This window comes from Molossus molossus, unplaced genomic scaffold (genome assembly GCF_014108415.1).
Source record: "Molossus molossus isolate mMolMol1 unplaced genomic scaffold, mMolMol1.p scaffold_m16_p_12, whole genome shotgun sequence".
Classification (NCBI taxonomy): domain Eukaryota; kingdom Metazoa; phylum Chordata; class Mammalia; order Chiroptera; family Molossidae; genus Molossus; species Molossus molossus.
In genome coordinates, this window is record NW_023425347.1 from 80716497 (window position 1) to 80734315 (window position 17819).

Below are 17819 nucleotides of genomic sequence, written 5' to 3' on the forward strand. Positions count from 1 at the left end.
ACCTCTTAAGCCTTTTAGTTTCCATAGGTCCTCAGGGCGGCTGAGACGGGCGTGTCAGCAGCCTCAAGGCCAACATAGCCATGGCCTGAGCTCTGCCACCTGCCTGCTCTGGGCGTGTCATTTCCCAGAGAGGGTTCCCCAGAGCCCCAGCCCATACGCTGCTCTCAAAAGAAAAGAATCTATGCTAAAATGGGTTGGGGAGCTGTTACATACTCTATTCCTGCCTTGGAAGTTTATTAGCTTATTGAAAACCCCATAAACGCTTTATTTTCTGATAATTTCTTGACCTTGTTTAACACAGACTTTCTCAGTTGTGTTTAACCACAAACAGCCTAGACTAGCCTTTGGAGAATAATCTAGTATTTGTACTTTCCAGAAGAACTGGGTTGCGTTCCTTTGTCCCCCGTGTTGGGGTCCCCACAGCACCCTCGGGTTCGGTGATTGGCCAGGAGGACTCCCGGACTCGGCCCGCAGCTGAGTGCACTCATGGCTGCGGTTTTTATCGTGAAGGGTGCAGAGCAAAAGGGCAAAGGGAGCCGTGCGGGGGAGGGAGCGTGGGGGACACCAGGCGCAAGCTTCCGGAGTCCTCTCCCGGGGAGTCCCAGGCCGTGCTTGCCCCCCAGCAACATGAACTGTTGCCACGCAGGGAGGCTCACTGGAGACTCGGTGGCCGAAGTTGTTATTGGGGGCAGATTACACAGGCCTCTGCCTGACGGGCTCCAGTGGTCCAGACTCCTAGAGGGAAAGCAGGTGTTCACTGTGAACCACCGTGTTTGAACAAATAGCTTAGGCTGCTCCTCTCCGTTCTGGGAATGGTGGGGTCCCTCCTGACATTCGCATTCCCAGATGCCAGCCACAGGCCAACCTGACAAGCTGCTCTTTCCAAGGACAACATCCAGGCCTTTTCTGTCCACTCTCTGATAGTGGAATATCCATCCATCCAGTCATTCGTCCATCCTGCATTTGTCTTCATCAGTCTGGGCTTCTGTAGCAAAAATTCCATGACCTCGGTGGCTTATAAACGGTGGCAGGGATTTATTTCCTATGATTTCGGAGGCCCCGAGGCCCAGGCCAGGGTGCCAGCATGGCGAGGCCCTGGTGGGAGCCAGCTTCTGGGTTTCTGGGTTGCAGCCTGCCGACTTCTCTTCGCACCCTCACGTGGGAGGTGGCACAGCCTGGAAGCGGGCTCTCTCGCAGGCCCTGGGAGGGCAGTGACCCCATTCAGGAGGGCTCCACACCCGCAGCCACTGCTTCGTGGGCTTTCTGTCGACCTTCAGAAAATAACCACAAAAATAATGTGAATACTTACCCAGTAAACATCTAATTAGGACTATGATGAAGGCTAGCAAGGAAAAAAGGGGTGTTCATCAGGATAGGCCATGCTGTGCTGTGGGTGTTCACCGTGTTTTTGTTTTCTGTGTTTTCTGATGCCTTGACACCTGGGAACCTTGCTGAACAGGAGACAGCCCCGCCCAGCTAATTCTAGGAGATGGCAAACTTCTCTCCTGGGAGTGATCCTTTCATTGCAAACCAACCAGTCCAGAGCTGACCCACCTCCTTTTACTGACCTTTACTTATTAAACTACTACCCCCTTGTCCCAATCACCCCGGGCAGGAGTCAGACAACTAAGGGCAGTCCCTACACCCTGGAGCCCTATGAAATTATTCAAACTAGTCAGCCCTAAACCCGGCCAGCCTGCTCCCCTGCCTCATCCTTTCCTTCCCCTGTGAAAACCCCAGCAAAGGCTCTTGCCCACATCTTTCTCCTGCTCTTCCACCTGAATTACCCCAGTGCTTACCCATGTGGCTCCGGTGTCCTGGCGTGTCCCCTCCTCTTGGGAACTGCAAGTAACAGTCTTTTCTGTGGCAACTGTCTTCTGATCTATTGGCCTCACCATAAAATCTACATTGTAAAACACTGGGTAACAAACACCCCTCCAATCTCAATGGCTGAACTCACCAACATTTTATTTCTTGCAAAATTGCATGTTCAAAAGCAGTTTGCAGGTCCCTCTGCTTAGTGGAGCCACTCAGGGACCCCTGCTGACAGAGACCCAGGATCCCTGAAGCAGGGGAACTCGGCAAAAGGTGCCCAGGCTCCTCAAGGCTCCCTCCCAGGAACGGTGCATTTCACTGCCAGCCACGTGTCCTTGGCAAAGCCAGTGACCTCAGCACGGTGGGGAGGCGCCATGTGTCTGGAGGGAAAGCTGGAGATACACGCCCACCAGTGACTCCCACAGGCACCCGTGAGAGTGCCTGGTCTGGGCAGTCTGGAATGTATCTTTCTGAGGATACTGTTGAGACGATTGCAATGAGATTTGAATGATGAATAATTAGAAGGGGATGTGGGAAAGTGTTCTAAAAAAGAAACAGCATGTGCAGAGACCCTGCGGATGGGGTGGGGGTGGCAGATTGAAGTAGCGGAAGCCAGCAGTGTACCAGAGAGGAGGGCGGGGAGAAAGGCAGGGAAGGGTATCTTTGTTGTTGTTGTTGTTGATCCTCGTGGGAGGATATTTCTCCATTGATTTTTAGAGAGTGGAAGGGAGAGTAGGGGAGACAGAGAGAGAGAAACACTGATGTGAGAGAGACACATTGATTGCTTGCCTTCTGCACAACCCTGACCTGAACTGGGGATGGAACCTGCAACCCAGCTACATGCCCTTGATTGAGAATTGAACCCGTGACCTTTCTGTCCATGGGCTAACACTCTAACCCCTAAGCCACACTGGCCAGGGCTGAGGAAGAATATTTTATTGGACATTTTGGAGTGCAGAATCATAATGATAGTAAGTGGCCTTTTCAAGTCCATTTTATTATTGTTTTCAAATTCCCCAGGGAGTACACCCCTTACTACCTGCACTCCGGGCTGACCATTACCCCTCCCTTTGACTGAAGAAGACTGGAGAGGCTGGAGCCAGGCAGGATATAGGACAGAGAACCGGGCAGGGTCAGGTCATGCAGGCTTTGTGGAACTCATGAGAGATTTTGGCCTTAATCCTAAAAACAGTGGGCTTCGTGGCTTCTGAACCGGGAGAGTGGGAAGTTTGGAGTCCCGGACATCACCAGTTTCCAAGACCCTGGGGTACTCTAGGCACAGAGGCAAAAGCAAAGGCAAGGTTCTGGGGGAACTAGGAAGGACAAGAGCCTTGATAAAGCGGAAGGTGAGCATTAGTTCACACCTGTGGCCAGGGCACCTGTTTGCACGCATGAGATTCACCAGGGAGATAACCAACAGCGGTGCCAGCGTCTTGCCGTTCCTGCCATCATTTTACCCGTTTCCCTAACAAGTCTGGATTCTGCTATCGAATGGTACCTCACTCGTTTCAATATGGCATTATTGAGGCGTGTCAGATCAACGACGAGGCGGTCTGAAAGTTTTATTGGCTCATTCCGACAGGCAAGCGTGGTCACTCCTCCCGACTTGTGGGTCATCAGCTGGTCTGAACTGGACTCAGTAATACTGTGTGGCCAAGGGAAGAAGGCGCTGTGGAACGGGGATGGGGACTCGGTGCGCAGACGGAGAGACCACGCTATCACCGCCCCCCCCCCCCACGCACGCCGAGTGTCTCTGAGGACACCTCCATGTCAGAATTGACCTGCCACGCCTGGGAAAGAGCAGAGCAGCGGTAAATACCTGATTAGAGAAAATGCCTAGTGAGCTGCAATTCCATAGATTGCAAGTGATAAAAATGGAATTGTTTGTTGACAGTGTACATTAGCTCTTCACAGCTTGTGTCAATATAGTACCAAGAAGCCAGAGTTTAGAAATCTTCCATGGCAGCTCAGAAATGTGGTGGAACTGACTAGGGGAATGAAATCAACAGGCTCCACCCAGCGGGAAGAGAGCCATTCCCAGCGATGACTTCATGGGAAGCCTTGGGGTGCGAGATTCCTCCTCGAAGCTCTGTGGGTTTGGAGGAAAGGCCACGCCCCAGACTGTGCAGGACGGCACCCAAGGGCATATTCTGGTGGACGTGGGTAAGAGGCAAGTCGCAGCTCCCTGAATCGGGCCCACCTGGAGACAGAGACCACCAAGGTCAGCCAGGATGGAGCCTAGAGATCAGGTCCAGATAGAGGTCTGGCCCCAGTGGGGACCAATTTGGTATTTTAATGCCAGGATCCATTGGGAGCAGCAGTCTGGCATAAGCAGACATAAATATTTGGGGGTGGGGGAAGGGTATCTGGTGCATGGACGACACGTTGACAGGAAGCCGAGGGACAGGCAAGTGGTGGCCTTGGGGCTGGGGTTCTGGTTCTGGTGGTCAGTCCATTTCCAAGGACCCAGCCAGCACTGTGTGTGGGGAAAGGGTCAATGTAGGAGTTGGAATGAGTAGGAGGCAGCTGACGGGACAGTCCCAACAAGAGCCAAGTGGGAGCTCAAGGCTCAATCGAGGTAGACTGAGTTTAGGTCAGGTCTGATGGAGGATGGAGGTGCTGTCCGGTAGAAACACAGTGTGGGCCATATATATAATTTTCTTAAACTTTTAATTTTGAAATAATTATAGATTCACAGAAAGTTGCAAGGACAGTACAGAGAGGTTCCATGTGCTCTCCCGGTTTCCCCCAGGGGGTAAACCGAATGTCACTATAGTACGATATCAAAACCAGGACATTGACATTGGTGCATTGGGTGTGTATATATCCCTGTCATTTTATCATGTGTGTCAGACGTTCATGTCACCATCACGCAGTCAAGATGCAGAACTGTACCATCATCACCTCTCTGGTGCCACTCCTTCACAGTCACCCCACTTCCGTTCCTCTCACCATCCCTGAGCCCCGGCAGCCACAAATCTGTCTTCCACCTCTTTAATGTTGTCATTTCAAAAATGGTATATGAATGGAATCACCTGGCATGTCATTCTTTTGGGATGAACTTTTTTCACTCAGCATAGTGCCCTTGAGATCCATCCAAGCTGTTATAGGTATCAGTAGCCCATTCCTTTTTATGGCTGAGTAATATTTCACGGAATGGATATACCACAGTTTGTTTAGTCATTCACCTGTTATTGTAGGGCATTTTGGTCATTCCATTTTTTGACTGTTACAAAAAACGAAAACAAAAAAAACACCTGGCATGAACAACCATGGACAGGTTGTTGTGTGGACACCGTTTTCATTTCTTTGGGATAATGGAGTGTAATTGCTGAGTTGTAGTGTAGTGTACGTGTGGACTTTTTAAAAGAAAACTGCCTATTTTCCAAGGGTCTGTGCCATTTTCTATTCTACCAGCAATGGACGAGAGACCCAGAGGCTCCACATCATTGCCAGCACTAGGTGTTGTCACAATTTTTATTTTATCTCTTCTAATGATATGTATCTCATTGATAAATCTCTCAGCCTGGTCTTATTTTGCATTGTCCTGATGACCAGTGATGTTGAATGTTTTTCATGCACTTATCTTTCCAACCTTGTATCTTCTTTAGTAAAATGTCTCTTTGTGTCTTTTGCTGATTTTCTAATCAGATTGTTGGATCCTTGCCTCATTGTCAGTCTTAGGGAAAAAGTATTGTTTATCACCATTGATTGCAGTATTAGCTACAGGATTTCTGTAGGTGCTCTTTATCAAGTTGGTGAAGTTTCCCTTCATTCTTAGTTTCCTGAAAGTTTTTATTTTTTTAATCATGAGTGAATATTGAATTTTGTCAAGTGCTTTTTCTGTATCAATTGATGTGGTCATGTGATATTTTTTACTTTTGGCCTGTTAATATAGTGAATTACATAGATTGATTTTTAAATATCAAACCAGCCTTGTGTCATTTGAATAAACCCCACTTGGCTATAGTGTATAATTATTTTTATATATTGATGAATCCTCATTGCTGATATTTTGTTAAGGATTTTGTGTTTATATTTATGTAGGAGATTGATCTTTAGTTTTCTTTAGTCGTACAATCTTTGGATTTGGTATTAGGGTAATAGTGATCTCATGAAATGCATTTACAAAGTGCTCCTTTATTTTCTGGAAGAAATTGGGTAGAATTATTGTTAATTCTTCTTTATACATCTGATAGAATTCTCCAGTGAACCATCTGGGCCTGTGTATTTGGGGGGGGTTGGGGGAGGAGTGGGAATATTTTAAATTACTAATTCAATTTCTTTAATAGTTCCAGTGCTACTTAAATTATCTATTTTATAGGAAAAAGTAATGCTAGTTTGTACTTTTCATGAAGCTGGTCAGTCTCATCTAAGCTGTCAAGTGTGTCTGTGATATTTAGAACTTCTCTATTATCTTATTTTTTTAACCTTCATCTGAGGACATGCTTAGACAGAGGAAGAGAGAGAGAACTATATTGAGAGAAACATCGATGTAAGAGGGAACCGTCAATCAGTTGCCTTCTATATGCTCCCTGAGCAGAGAGGGAACCCACAGCCCAGGCATGTGCCCTGACTGGAAATCAGACCAGCAACCTTTTGGTGCACAGGACTATGCTCAACCAACTGAGCCCTTGGGGCTGGGTCTTATTATCCTTTTGATAACTATTATCTCTGTTTTCCTTAACGCTGGAGACTTGCCAGTCTGATAGGTGAAAAATAAGTCTTGTGGATTCAGTTTTCATATTTTTTATATTAATTAGGTGGATCATCTTTCTGTTTTTGTTTATTTGTATCTTTGTGCTTTTTTCTCTTACCTGAGCATCTCTTTCATATTGATTTGTAAGTGTTCTTTATAGATTCTGAATATTAACCTTCTTCTTGTCATATATAATACATAATCTTCCCAGTTTTTTTTTCTTTACAGTTTATTTTGCTCATTATACATGCTTTTAATCTTCACATAATGAAATCAATCAATATTTTCCTTTAAAACCTCTGGGGTTTCACACTGTATTAATTTGTACTCAATCAATTTCAAGAGATAGAACTCAAATCAAACTAGCTTGAACATAAAAAGGAAGGGAGGGAGGAAGGGGGAGGAAACAAGGAAGGAAGGAAGGAAGGAAGGAAGGAAGGAAGGAAGGAAGGAAGGAAGGAAGGAAGGGAGGAAGGAAGAAAGGGAGGGAGGGAGGGAGGGAGGGAGGGAGGGAGGGAAGAAGAAAGAAAGGAAAGAAGGTTGTTCATGTAACTGGGCACTGTAGAGACAGATCTCTGCATGGCTGGATCAAGCATCTGAACAGCATATCATCAGGTCTCATCTCACTGTTCAGCTTTGTCTATATCTATGTGGGATATTATTTTTTTCTAAAGCAGATAGGCTCTGTGTAATGATAAAAAGGCTGCTGGCAGCCCCAGCCTTTCATTCTAATGATTTAGCATCTAAAAATAAGACTCACAGAGTCTGTATGTCATATCCCACGGAAAGACTCAGAATGACCCTACTTGGATGATGTGCCCTCTTTCCTCTTCTTCTTGCCTTGAACCAGTCCATAGAGATGAGTGATGTGCCACAGTTGGCCATTTGTCCAGTTCTGTGGCTCATGAGCAGGTGTCAGAACCCCATGCAACTACAGCTCCCCAGAAGAATGATGGGCAGGTAGCAACCAAAGCCGTCCTCTAACTATGTCACCCTCAGAAAGATCTTCTCCAGTGTCTGGTGATTTAAAAATACGGTTTCCTTCTAATATATATGGTTTCATTATTTTAAATACAATTTTTGACCCATGTGAGAAAGTGAGGGAAACAGAGGAACAGACAGAGAAGGGGCAAGAACATGGTGTGAGGTAGGGATCCTTTGCTGGTTGTTTTTATACCTGAAGAGAAGATGACCTTGGAAGTCACTGGGACACCCATTTCACAGTTGGATCACTTTCTTTTCTCTTTTCCTCACATTTGTACTGCATTAACACAAGTCCTGTAGGATTAGGAAGGTGGGAAGGGCAAGGGGTTCATCTAGCACAGGGCTTTTCACAGTGAGCATGAATAAATATGTAATTTAACTTGTTGAACCCAGTACTCATGGTCTCCAGGGGACATGTGGGCATCCAGATACTCTTAGCATTGGAAGTACAGAGAGGGAACCAGGGGCCCCACATATATCCCAGACTACTTACAAATGTGGGGAAGGGTAAACCTTGAATTTCCTCCCTGATGGGGGTCAGGGGAGGCAGGGTGAGCCTAAGACAGGGAACAAAGGACGCAGGTGGACAGGCGACTGCCACCTCTCCACCACCTGTGTGCACAGTCAGGCCACCTGTGGTCAGCACGTGTGCATGCCCAGCAACGGACAGCTTCTTTCCTGAAGTGTGTGCCCAAGGGCTCATTGAAAGCTTCATTATTTTATCTCTTTAACATTAGAAGAATCTTTTTAAAATAGTTCTCTTGTGCTAAAAACACTACCTTGCGTTCAACAATTCCTTTCATTTCAACCACTTTTTTTTTTCTTCACTTAACTTGCAGGGGGGAAAAGTAAGCATTTTAATTTTAAAAGCAAGTACAGTATGATCCCATTTGTATAAAACTATTTCACTGACTCTTATCCTGTCTATTGATCCCGTCCATCTCTTTGTGTGCCAGCTGTCACGATGATCATTTCTAGATTGCACTGGGTTTTCCTAGTTTGCTTTCATCTTTAAAAGTAATAAGCACTTATCATTTCTATAAAAGCAGTAGGCTTATTCCTTTTAAATAATAAAGTGTATGCATGATAAGAAGCATCCACATTCTGCTCCTTAGAGTTGGCTGTATCTTTCTCAATATCTGAAAAAATATTGTCTATTGGCAATCATTAGTTGTACATTTGTGGTGAAATCTACCCAGAGCCTCAAAGGACCTCAACCAGAAAAGGTGGAGACAGGCAGATGATAGCCAATGAGGAGAAAAGAAAAGAGACATACACAAGGGAGGGCTTCAGGGGAGTAGCCCCCCATGTTTCTGTGGCAGAAGACCCCTGGTTTCCGTTGCTACTGTGTCTTTGCACACCTTGCACATGACTGGTGTTAGGCTCTTTTCTATTCCTCCCTGTGCCTACTTCAACATTTTGCATCCAGTAGGCGCTCAATAAATGCTTACTGGGTGAGCAGTGCCCACGGGGTTATTCTCCCTAAATCGCTCCTTCTTTGTCTTTCAGGCTCACGGGCTTTCAGCTGCCAGCCACCATCGTCAGCACGGCCACCACCCTGTCTCTGCACCTCATCAGTGACTACGCGGTCAGTGCGCAGGGCTTCCACGCCACCTATGAAGGTAGGTGCCCCCAGCCCTGGCCGGGGGCCTGGCGGGCAAGGTCCCGGTGGCCACAGGCCGGGCCGTGATGCTCTGGCTGCAGGGAGGGCTGCTTCAGAGTCGGAGCCTGCCCCTGCCCTAGGAGGCTAGTCACTGACCAGTGCCTCAGTGACTTCCAGTGTCCCTGCTGCATTTATAGGAAGCTGAGGATAGAAATCAGAGCTGAGCCGCAAGAGTTTGTCCTGAGGGCCTAGTAACATCTACTTCTCTGTACCTTTAACTGGGTTTTGATGTGTTTTTATTTTTTTAATTCTATTTTCTGTTGGACTTAATTGTATAAGGTACCTCAGCTTGGTTTTGGCAACAAGAGCGCTATAAACCCTAAGTAAAAGCAGTGAAGTAAGGTACTGGAAAAAAATTCTGCTCAATACAGTGACTGTAAAGAGTCAGTTTTCCATCATTCAGAGGAGAACAATGACTACTTTTTCCTTAATAGCATGGATTAGGTTTCTTGGTTTGAGTCATGCAAATAATTTCCACTTCTCTCAGCCTGTTTAAATATGGTGTTAGCATTCAAATTAACACTAATATCTTCAGATTATACACTATTATTATTATTAACTTTATTATGTTCGTTCAGAAGGTGGTACTTCTAGATCTCTGTCATTTCCCTGGGAAATTTTCATCTCATTAATAGGTAATTATGCTGCTCTTGGCTAAGACCCACACGGCTATTTTGTGTTGAGATCATTAATGGGCATATTTTAAGACTGTTAATGATAATTAATAACAGTAATGACATAATACCCTAGTAAAGCATGCCAGTTATTCTAAAGCTTTCTTCCCCTCGCCTCCAAGAACTTGAAAAATGAGAGATGCTGGCGCGCTGTCCCTCCGGAGCACGTCTGCCTCCCCCTTCTCGCTCGGGCCTCACCCTTGCCTTCTCTCTCCTGAGCCCCCAGGCCCTTCTGCCTCGGGAACTCGGTTCCTGAGCCTGCGCAGCCCCACCGGCTCACCTCTGCGACCTCTGTAACTTTCGAAGTCAACTTTCCCTTATAATTTGAAAAAAACGCGATGCTTTCTTGAACAGCATCTGTATTCTATAGCAATAGCCGTCCCTCGTTTATTGCGGTCAATCGTTCCAGACTCTAGCGGTTGCATTGAAGGGTTCCTGGGGTGCTCGAATACTTAGGCCTACAGTCCATACGTACAGTAATTTTAATTATAATACAGGGGTATATAATTGACTCAGACAATCAAGCACATGCTGTATTATTTTCACTGTCTCGATCAATTTTTTAATGAATATATTTGAAAAAAACGCGATAGAGGGAAGCCGCGGAAGTCAAAGCGTGAAGTGGCGAGGGACGACTGTATGGACATAGAGTCTACCTTTGTCTTGGCAGGAATATACCACCAAAAGAGGGAAGATCCTACCTTCTAGGTAAAATCCACTCCTAGTGGTGTGTGGGACACAACGTGATGCTTTAACCTGAGCAGTTGAGGGCTCCTGAGATGGTCTTAGTTATTTTTAAATGAAGCTTCCTGAGAAGGCGCCAGAGAAAATTCCACATGCCTTTACCTGTGGGCTCCTGACGTCATCCCAGTCACCTTTACCTGTGGGCTCCTGACGTCATCCCAGTCACCTTTACCTGTGGGCTCCTGACGTCATACCAATCACCTTTACCTGTGGGCTCCTGATGTCATCCCAGTCACCTTTACCTGTGGGCTCCTGACGTCATCCCAGTCACCTTTACCTGTGGGCTCCTGACGTCATCCCAGTCACCTTTACCTGAGGCCTCCTGACGTCATCCCAGTCACCTTTACCTGTGGGCTCCTGACGTCATACCAATCACCTTTACCTGTGGGCTCCTGATGTCATCCCAGTCACCTTTACCTGTGGGCTCCTGACGTCATCCCAGTCACCTTTACCTGAGGGCTCCTGACGTCATCCCAGTCACCTTTACCTGAGGCCTCCTGACGTCATCCCAGTCACCTTTACCTGTGGGCTCCTGACGTCATCCCAGTCACCTTTACCTGTGGGCTCCTGACGTCATCCCAGTCACCTTTACCTGAGGCCTCCTGACGTCATCCCAGTCACCTTTACCTGTGGGCTCCTGACGTCATCCCAGTCACCTTTACCTGTGGGCTCCTGACGTCATCCCAGTCACCTTTACCTGAGGCCTCCTGACGTCATCGCAGTCACCTTTACCTGAGGGCTCCTGACGTCATCCCAGTCACCTTTACCTGTGGGCTCCTGACGTCATCCCAGTCACCTTTACCTGAGGCCGCCTGACGTCATCCCAGTCACCTTTACCTGAGGGCTCCTGACGTCATCCCAGTCACCTTTACCTGAGGGCTCCTGACGTCATCCCAGTCACCTTTACCTGAGGGCTCCTGACGTCATCCCAGTCACCTTTACCTGACGGCTCCTGACGTCATCCCAGTCACCTTTACCTGTGGGCTCCTGACGTCATCCCAGTCACCTTTACCTGAGGCCTCCTGACGTCATCCCAGTCACCTTTACCTGAGGCCTCCTGACGTCATCCCAGTCACCTTTACCTGTGGGCTCCTGACGTCATCCCAGTCACCTTTACCTGTGGGCTCCTGACGTCATCCCAGTCACCTTTACCTGAGGGCTCCTGACGTCATCCCAGTCACCTTTACCTGTGGGCTCCTGATGTCATCCCAGTCACCTTTACCTGTGGGCTCCTGACGTCATCCCAGTCACCTTTACCTGTGGGCTCCTGACGTCATCCCAGTCACCTTTACCTGTGGGCTCCTGACGTCATCCCAGTCACCTTTACCTGAGGGCTCCTGACGTCATCCCAGTCACCTTTACCTGTGGGCTCCTGACGTCATCCCAGTCACCTTTACCTGTGGGCTCCTGACATCATCCCAGTCACCTTTACCTGAGGGCTCCTGACGTCATCCCAGTCACCTTTACCTGAGGGCTCCTGACGTCATCCCAGTCACCTTTACCTGAGGGCTCCTGACGTCATCCCAGTCACCTTTACCTGAGGGCTCCTGACGTCATCCCAGTCACCTTTACCTGAGGGCTCCTGACATCATCCCAGTCACCTTTACCTGAGGCCTCCTGACGTCATCCCAGTCACCTCTACCTGAGGGCTCCTGACGTCATCCCAGTCACCTCTACCTGAGGGCTCCTGACATCATCCCAGTCACCTCTACCTGTGGGCTCCTGACGTCATCCCAGTCACCTTTACCTGAGGGCTCCTGACGTCATCCCAGTCACCTTTACCTGAGGGCTCCTGACATCATCCCAGTCACCTTTACCTGAGGCCTCCTGACGTCATCCCAGTCACCTTTACCTGAGGGCTCCTGACGTCATCCCAGTCACCTTTACCTGAGGGCTCCTGACGTCATCCCAGTCACCTTTACCTGTGGGCTCCTGACGTCATCCCAGTCACCTTTACCTGTGGGCTCCTGACGTCATCCCAGTCACCTTTACCTGAGGCCTTCTGACGTCATCCCAGTCACCTTTACCTGAGGCCTCCTGACGTCATCCCAGTCACCTTTACCTGTGGGCTCCTGACGTCATCCCAGTCACCTTTACCTGAGGGCTCCTGACGTCATCCCAGTCACCTTTACCTGGGGGCTCCTGACGTCATCCCAGTCATCTTTACCTGAGGCCTTCTGACGTCATCCCAGTCACCTTTACCTGAGGCCTTCTGACGTCATCCCAGTCACCTTTACCTGAGGGCTCCTGATGTCATCCCAGTCACCTTTACCAAAGGTTTCCTGAAAAATCCCACCTGTCTTTAAAGTGAGGTCTCCTGAGATAGCCGAACTTCTTTTGACAAAACAATCAGTTCCTCCCAGTGTCTAGCCTGTGATTGGTTATCCTGGTTACATCTTTACCCTGAACCTCTGGCCTGAACCCAAACCAATTCTCTCCAAGTGTGAGCTACAACTTCCTTACGGTCCCTTCTGAGGCTTCTAATGGCCTCTCTGACCATGAGCTTGGTCCACACTCTGTTGGCCTTGGGAGGACGGACTGTGTTTGGGGCCGGCCGGGCGATGAGTCATGACCCCAGAGTTGGTACCTGCAGGGACCCTGTGTGCTGAGCCCCGTGGTGTCCTCCTTCAAGCTCCCCTCCAGATATTCGTCTGAGGTCTGGACTCTCGTGAGGCTTTAAGAAAGAGTGTCCCATTGATGGCTACCTGCACTGGCCCCTCCGGGGGACATGTCAACACGTCTCTGCACACAGGCAGATGCCCATACAGTCACACAGCCCTTTCAGTCAGAGCTTCTAGCCGGGGTTCATGGGCAGCGTCCGTAGTTGGGCATCAGAGGTCTGTAGACCCCTTGTAAATAGAGACAAAATTCCAAAGGTATAAGGATATATGTATTTTTTCCTAGGAAGAGCTGAGTCCAGGGATCAACAAATTAGCCCCCACTCCCCACTCCACCCGGGGCTTCATCCAGTCCTGGCTGGTTTTTGTAAATACACTTTTATTAGAACACAGACAAGCCCATTTGTTGACATTTTGTCTGTGACTGTTTGCATGCATTACAACTTCAGAGCTGAGTTATTGCCACAGAGAACATACGGCCTGCAAAATCTTAAATATTTACCACCTGGCCTTTTCCTGACCCCGCGTCCGGGGCTGTGCTATGTAACACTGTAGCCATTAACCACCTGAGACTATTTGCATTTAGATTAATGAAGATGAAATAAGATTTAAAGATCCGTTTCTCAGTCATACTAGCCTCATATCAAGTGTTTAGTAGTCGCATGTGGCATGTGGCTACCCTACTAGCCTAGATAGAGAACGTGTCTGTCATTGGTACCGGACAGAGCTGAGCGAGAGCTCCCATCAGCCTCACAAAGGGGCTGAGATTCAAACAAGGTTGCAGAACCTTAGGATAAAGTAGCAGCCGATGGTCCCTTCCTCCCCCCTGCCTGGCTCTGCATTCCGCAGCAGGACGGGGCAGAAGGAGGGGCCTGCCCTGCCTCCGCACACAGTGGGGTCAGGTCTCCAAGACACCAGCGCAAAGCTGACAAAGCCTTGCAGGCGGGGCACAGTGCAAACAGGTGGCTGCAGCTGAGTGGCTCCCTGTGCAGTCACCTGTGCAGGGTTTCTGCCAACTCTGCAGTCTGTGTGGCTGCTGTCTTTGTGCTGACCAGCAGAGTGGGTCACAGATGTCTGTGCTGACACCAAAGCCAGGCGCGGGGAAGCCAGGGTGAGGGTTATCACCCAGCCCCATGCTTAGGACTGGACCATGGGGCCATTCGTGCATCCGGAAACGTGTGAGTTGCACCGACGTTTGGAACACATGAAATGGAGTGGCAAGGAGGGAAGGTGGGAGAAGCCAGGGGGGCAGCCACTGTGGGAGTCTAGCGTGAGAATCGTCACCCACCGTGGTGGCCTGGGCCCTTGTTATCATTGCCCTCAGCAGTAGGACTCCAGGTCATCCCCTGTTTGGGGATTTACTGATAAACACTAGCTTCTTGAGCCTATAACTGACTAACGGACCTTGGGCAGATTTATCAAAACTCTCTGGGCCTTATTAGAGGGAATAGGGAGATCCAGCAGTCAAAAGGACTATGAAAATCTGGCTTTCAGGGAAGGAAGTCAACCCTGCCTTCCACTGCAGGGTTCACCTTAGTCTTTTGTGCTGCTCAACAGCAAACAGGGAGGCAGATGGGCTCCATAGAGGGCGCCCCCTACTAGCCTGGGCTGCCCCCACACGGGACAGCGTCCTCAGAGTCTCTATTCAGGGTGTCACCATGTCCACTTCAAAATGACACCAGGCCCTGCTCTCGGTGGCCCCCATGGCTGACATCCTTGATAGTCCACTATCAAAGCGAGTTTGATCCTCCTCCACCCTGCTCGGGAGAGTGAAGAGAGCAGATAAGGAACTGAACTGCTGCTGGGGATTTTAGAGAAAGGTGAAGTCAGCCGAAGGGTGTCAGCTCACAGCTGCTGCTGCTTCGAGGAAAAGATCAAAAAGACCAGTCCTCAAGCCCGGGGACAACAGGCAAGGCTTGATCTGTAACCCCGGGGGGCAAGAGCGTGGGCTGCAGCCGTGGGCGGGCGGGAAGGGGGTCCGCTTGTATCAAGCACTGACTGTATGCCAGGCTCTTTACATACATTATCTCATTTAATCCTGTGACAACCGGTGGACAGGCATTGCTGTCTCCGTCTTACAGATGCACGAGCTGGCATTCAGGAGTTTTGTGTTCAGCTTAAGGCTACTTGATGGCAGGAGCGGCCCTTCTGGCACTGAAGGTCACACCTTCCCTTACCCTGACCTCCGTGCAGCCCTCCTGGAGTAGGGCAGGGACGCGCGACTCGGTTTCACAGGCCGTGAACCAGGGCTAAGTCAGAGGCAGGGAAAGGACACAGGGTGGCCTAGGTCCTTCCAGGGAAGCGCAAGAGACATGTGGCAGAGCAGCTCAGTCAGGGTTGCTGGAGAAAGTACAAGGTGCCTCGTTCATGTGAATTTTAAATTATTCAAATTTTTTAAATTTGATTTTTTTTTTAAAGTACATCCCAAATATTGCTGGGACATACTTATACTAAAAAGAAAATGATTCGTGTTCATTTGAAATTTAAATGTAACAGAGCATCCTGTATTGTTATTTGCTAGATCTGATGACCACAGTCTCCGCACTGATTCCCCAGGGTCCCTCACCCCACTCACCTGTGCTCCTGACTCCCACATCTGCCCCCCGTCCTGCTTTGCCCAGCTGGGGCTGCCCATCTAACCTCAAAGGGTCTGGCCACACCTCTGCCAGCCCAGGGGGTGCACATGTAGACAGCTCTCCGCGGGCACACACACACATGCACACAGGCTCAGCTCCGGGCGCACTCCGGGTTGTGCTAGGTGTGCAGTTCTGTAATCTGATCAATGAGGCCGGCGTTTTTCTGTGTTAACAAAAGCAGTCTTGCTTTGTCCTTCCTAATGACTACCAGTGAGGGAGCCGTTGTGGTTTGCATATACCACAATTATTTAACCAGTCACCTTCTGTGGACATTGAGGTGAAGCATATCCTTGTACATACAACTTAAATCCTCATCTAATTATCTTCTTAGAATAAATTCTTGGAAGTGCAGTTGCTGGGTCAAAGACTGTGCAGATTTTATGTTTTAGTACATAATTGCACAGTGTTTTTAAAAAGGTCACATTGGTGCACACGTCCACCAACAGTACAGGAGAGGGCCCGTTCCCCTGCTTGATTTACACGGCATGTTGGTAAGTTTCAAATCAGTTTCATTGATGCAAGTGGGTGAAAAATGCAGTCTCATGTGTGGTTATAATTTGCCTCTCCTTGATGATAGAGAACGTTGAGCACCTGTCATCACTTACTGGTCATTTGTAGATCATTTTGTAAATTGCCTGTCCCGGTCTCTGCCTACTTTTCTTTTGGGGTGTTAGGATTTTTTCTTATCTTTTTCTGTAAGTGGTTTTGCATATTAAAGACTTAATGTTACAAGTTTCCTTTTGATGTGCAGCAGTTTTAATTTTTATGCCAGAAATTTAAAACTTTAATTTTTATTTTACATCTACCTTTTTTTTTTTAATCCTCCCCCAATGGATATTTCTTCCATTGCTTTTTAAGAGAGAGCAGAAGGGAGGGAGGGAGGGGAAAGAAAGAGAGAGAGAGAGAAATATTGATGTGAGAGAGACATGTTGATTGGCTGCCTCCTGCACGACCCCAGCTGGAACCTACAACCCAGGTACATGCCCTTGACCGGAAATCGAACCCTTGACCCTTCAGTGGGTGGACTGGCACTCTAACCACTGAACTGCACTGGCCAGGGCTACAGTTTATCTTTGGTGTCATGCTTGGAAAGATCTTTTCTATGCCAGGATCAGATGAATATTCATTTAAATGTTCATCCTGTTATTTCAGAGTTGTATTGTTACATTTCACTTTAAATTCCCCTTGGAACTCAGTTGTGTTTATCTTGGTTTCTGTGTCTTACTGTCTCTGACTCTCTTGCACTCGCTGTGTGTCCTCCTGTCTCTCTCTCTGAGTGCGTGGAAGCCTCTTCCCACTCGCCCTCCTTGCGTCTCTCCCTGATGTTTCTAGCCTTGCGGCTGTTTGGACACAATGTCTCCCATTCTGTCCCCTAGCTTCCCCTTCACCACACGCAACTCCCAAAGAGTGTACGGGATTGTTTCTGTCTATTGCAGACTGATCAGCAGGTGCACAAGAATCATAAGCAGATCAGAAAATCTCAGTTAGATTAAGAGTCTCTGCAGGATTTAATGCCTAATCCTGGCTGCACCTTTGCAGTTTAGCAGCATTAATATTGAGCCGTCACTGTGACACGGTCATGAAGGAGAACCCATCTCTGAGTGCTGGGTCTCAGTCAGGTAGACCTACTTAATCATTGACATCTAAACACAGGCATCACTGTTTAGCTAAATCCGTCATCTTGGCATCTTACTATCAGAATACAGCAGGCTGTCTTAAATAGCAGACCTGTTCTAGGTCACTTACCATGTCCACATAGACTCTGGAAGGATGAAGAACCTTAGTTTTGCAAACTCTCTGGTAACCATTAGGGGAGAGGTGACTGAATACAATGATTAAGACTTCAGCTTCTGGTTTAAACATATCTGGAATCCAGTCCCATCTCTGCCCCGCCCCTCACTTGCTGTGTGACATTGGGCAAGTTGTGTTGTTTCTATGAGCTCCGGCCCCCACATGTGTAAACTCAGGGTAAGAATAATTCTCCAT

At 48.3% G+C, this 17819-nt stretch overlaps 1 protein-coding gene across 1 annotated transcript in view; it reads left to right on the plus strand.

The window, feature by feature from the left end:
- The window catches only part of CSMD2 (CUB and Sushi multiple domains 2), a 558434-nt gene that overhangs the window by 93602 nt on the left and 447013 nt on the right, over positions 1 to 17819 (plus strand). The window contains exon 3 of the mRNA XM_036256013.1: positions 9008 to 9120. Within this exon, the coding sequence (XP_036111906.1) occupies positions 9008 to 9120 (113 nt within the window). The remainder of the gene's footprint in view (positions 1 to 9007; positions 9121 to 17819) is intronic.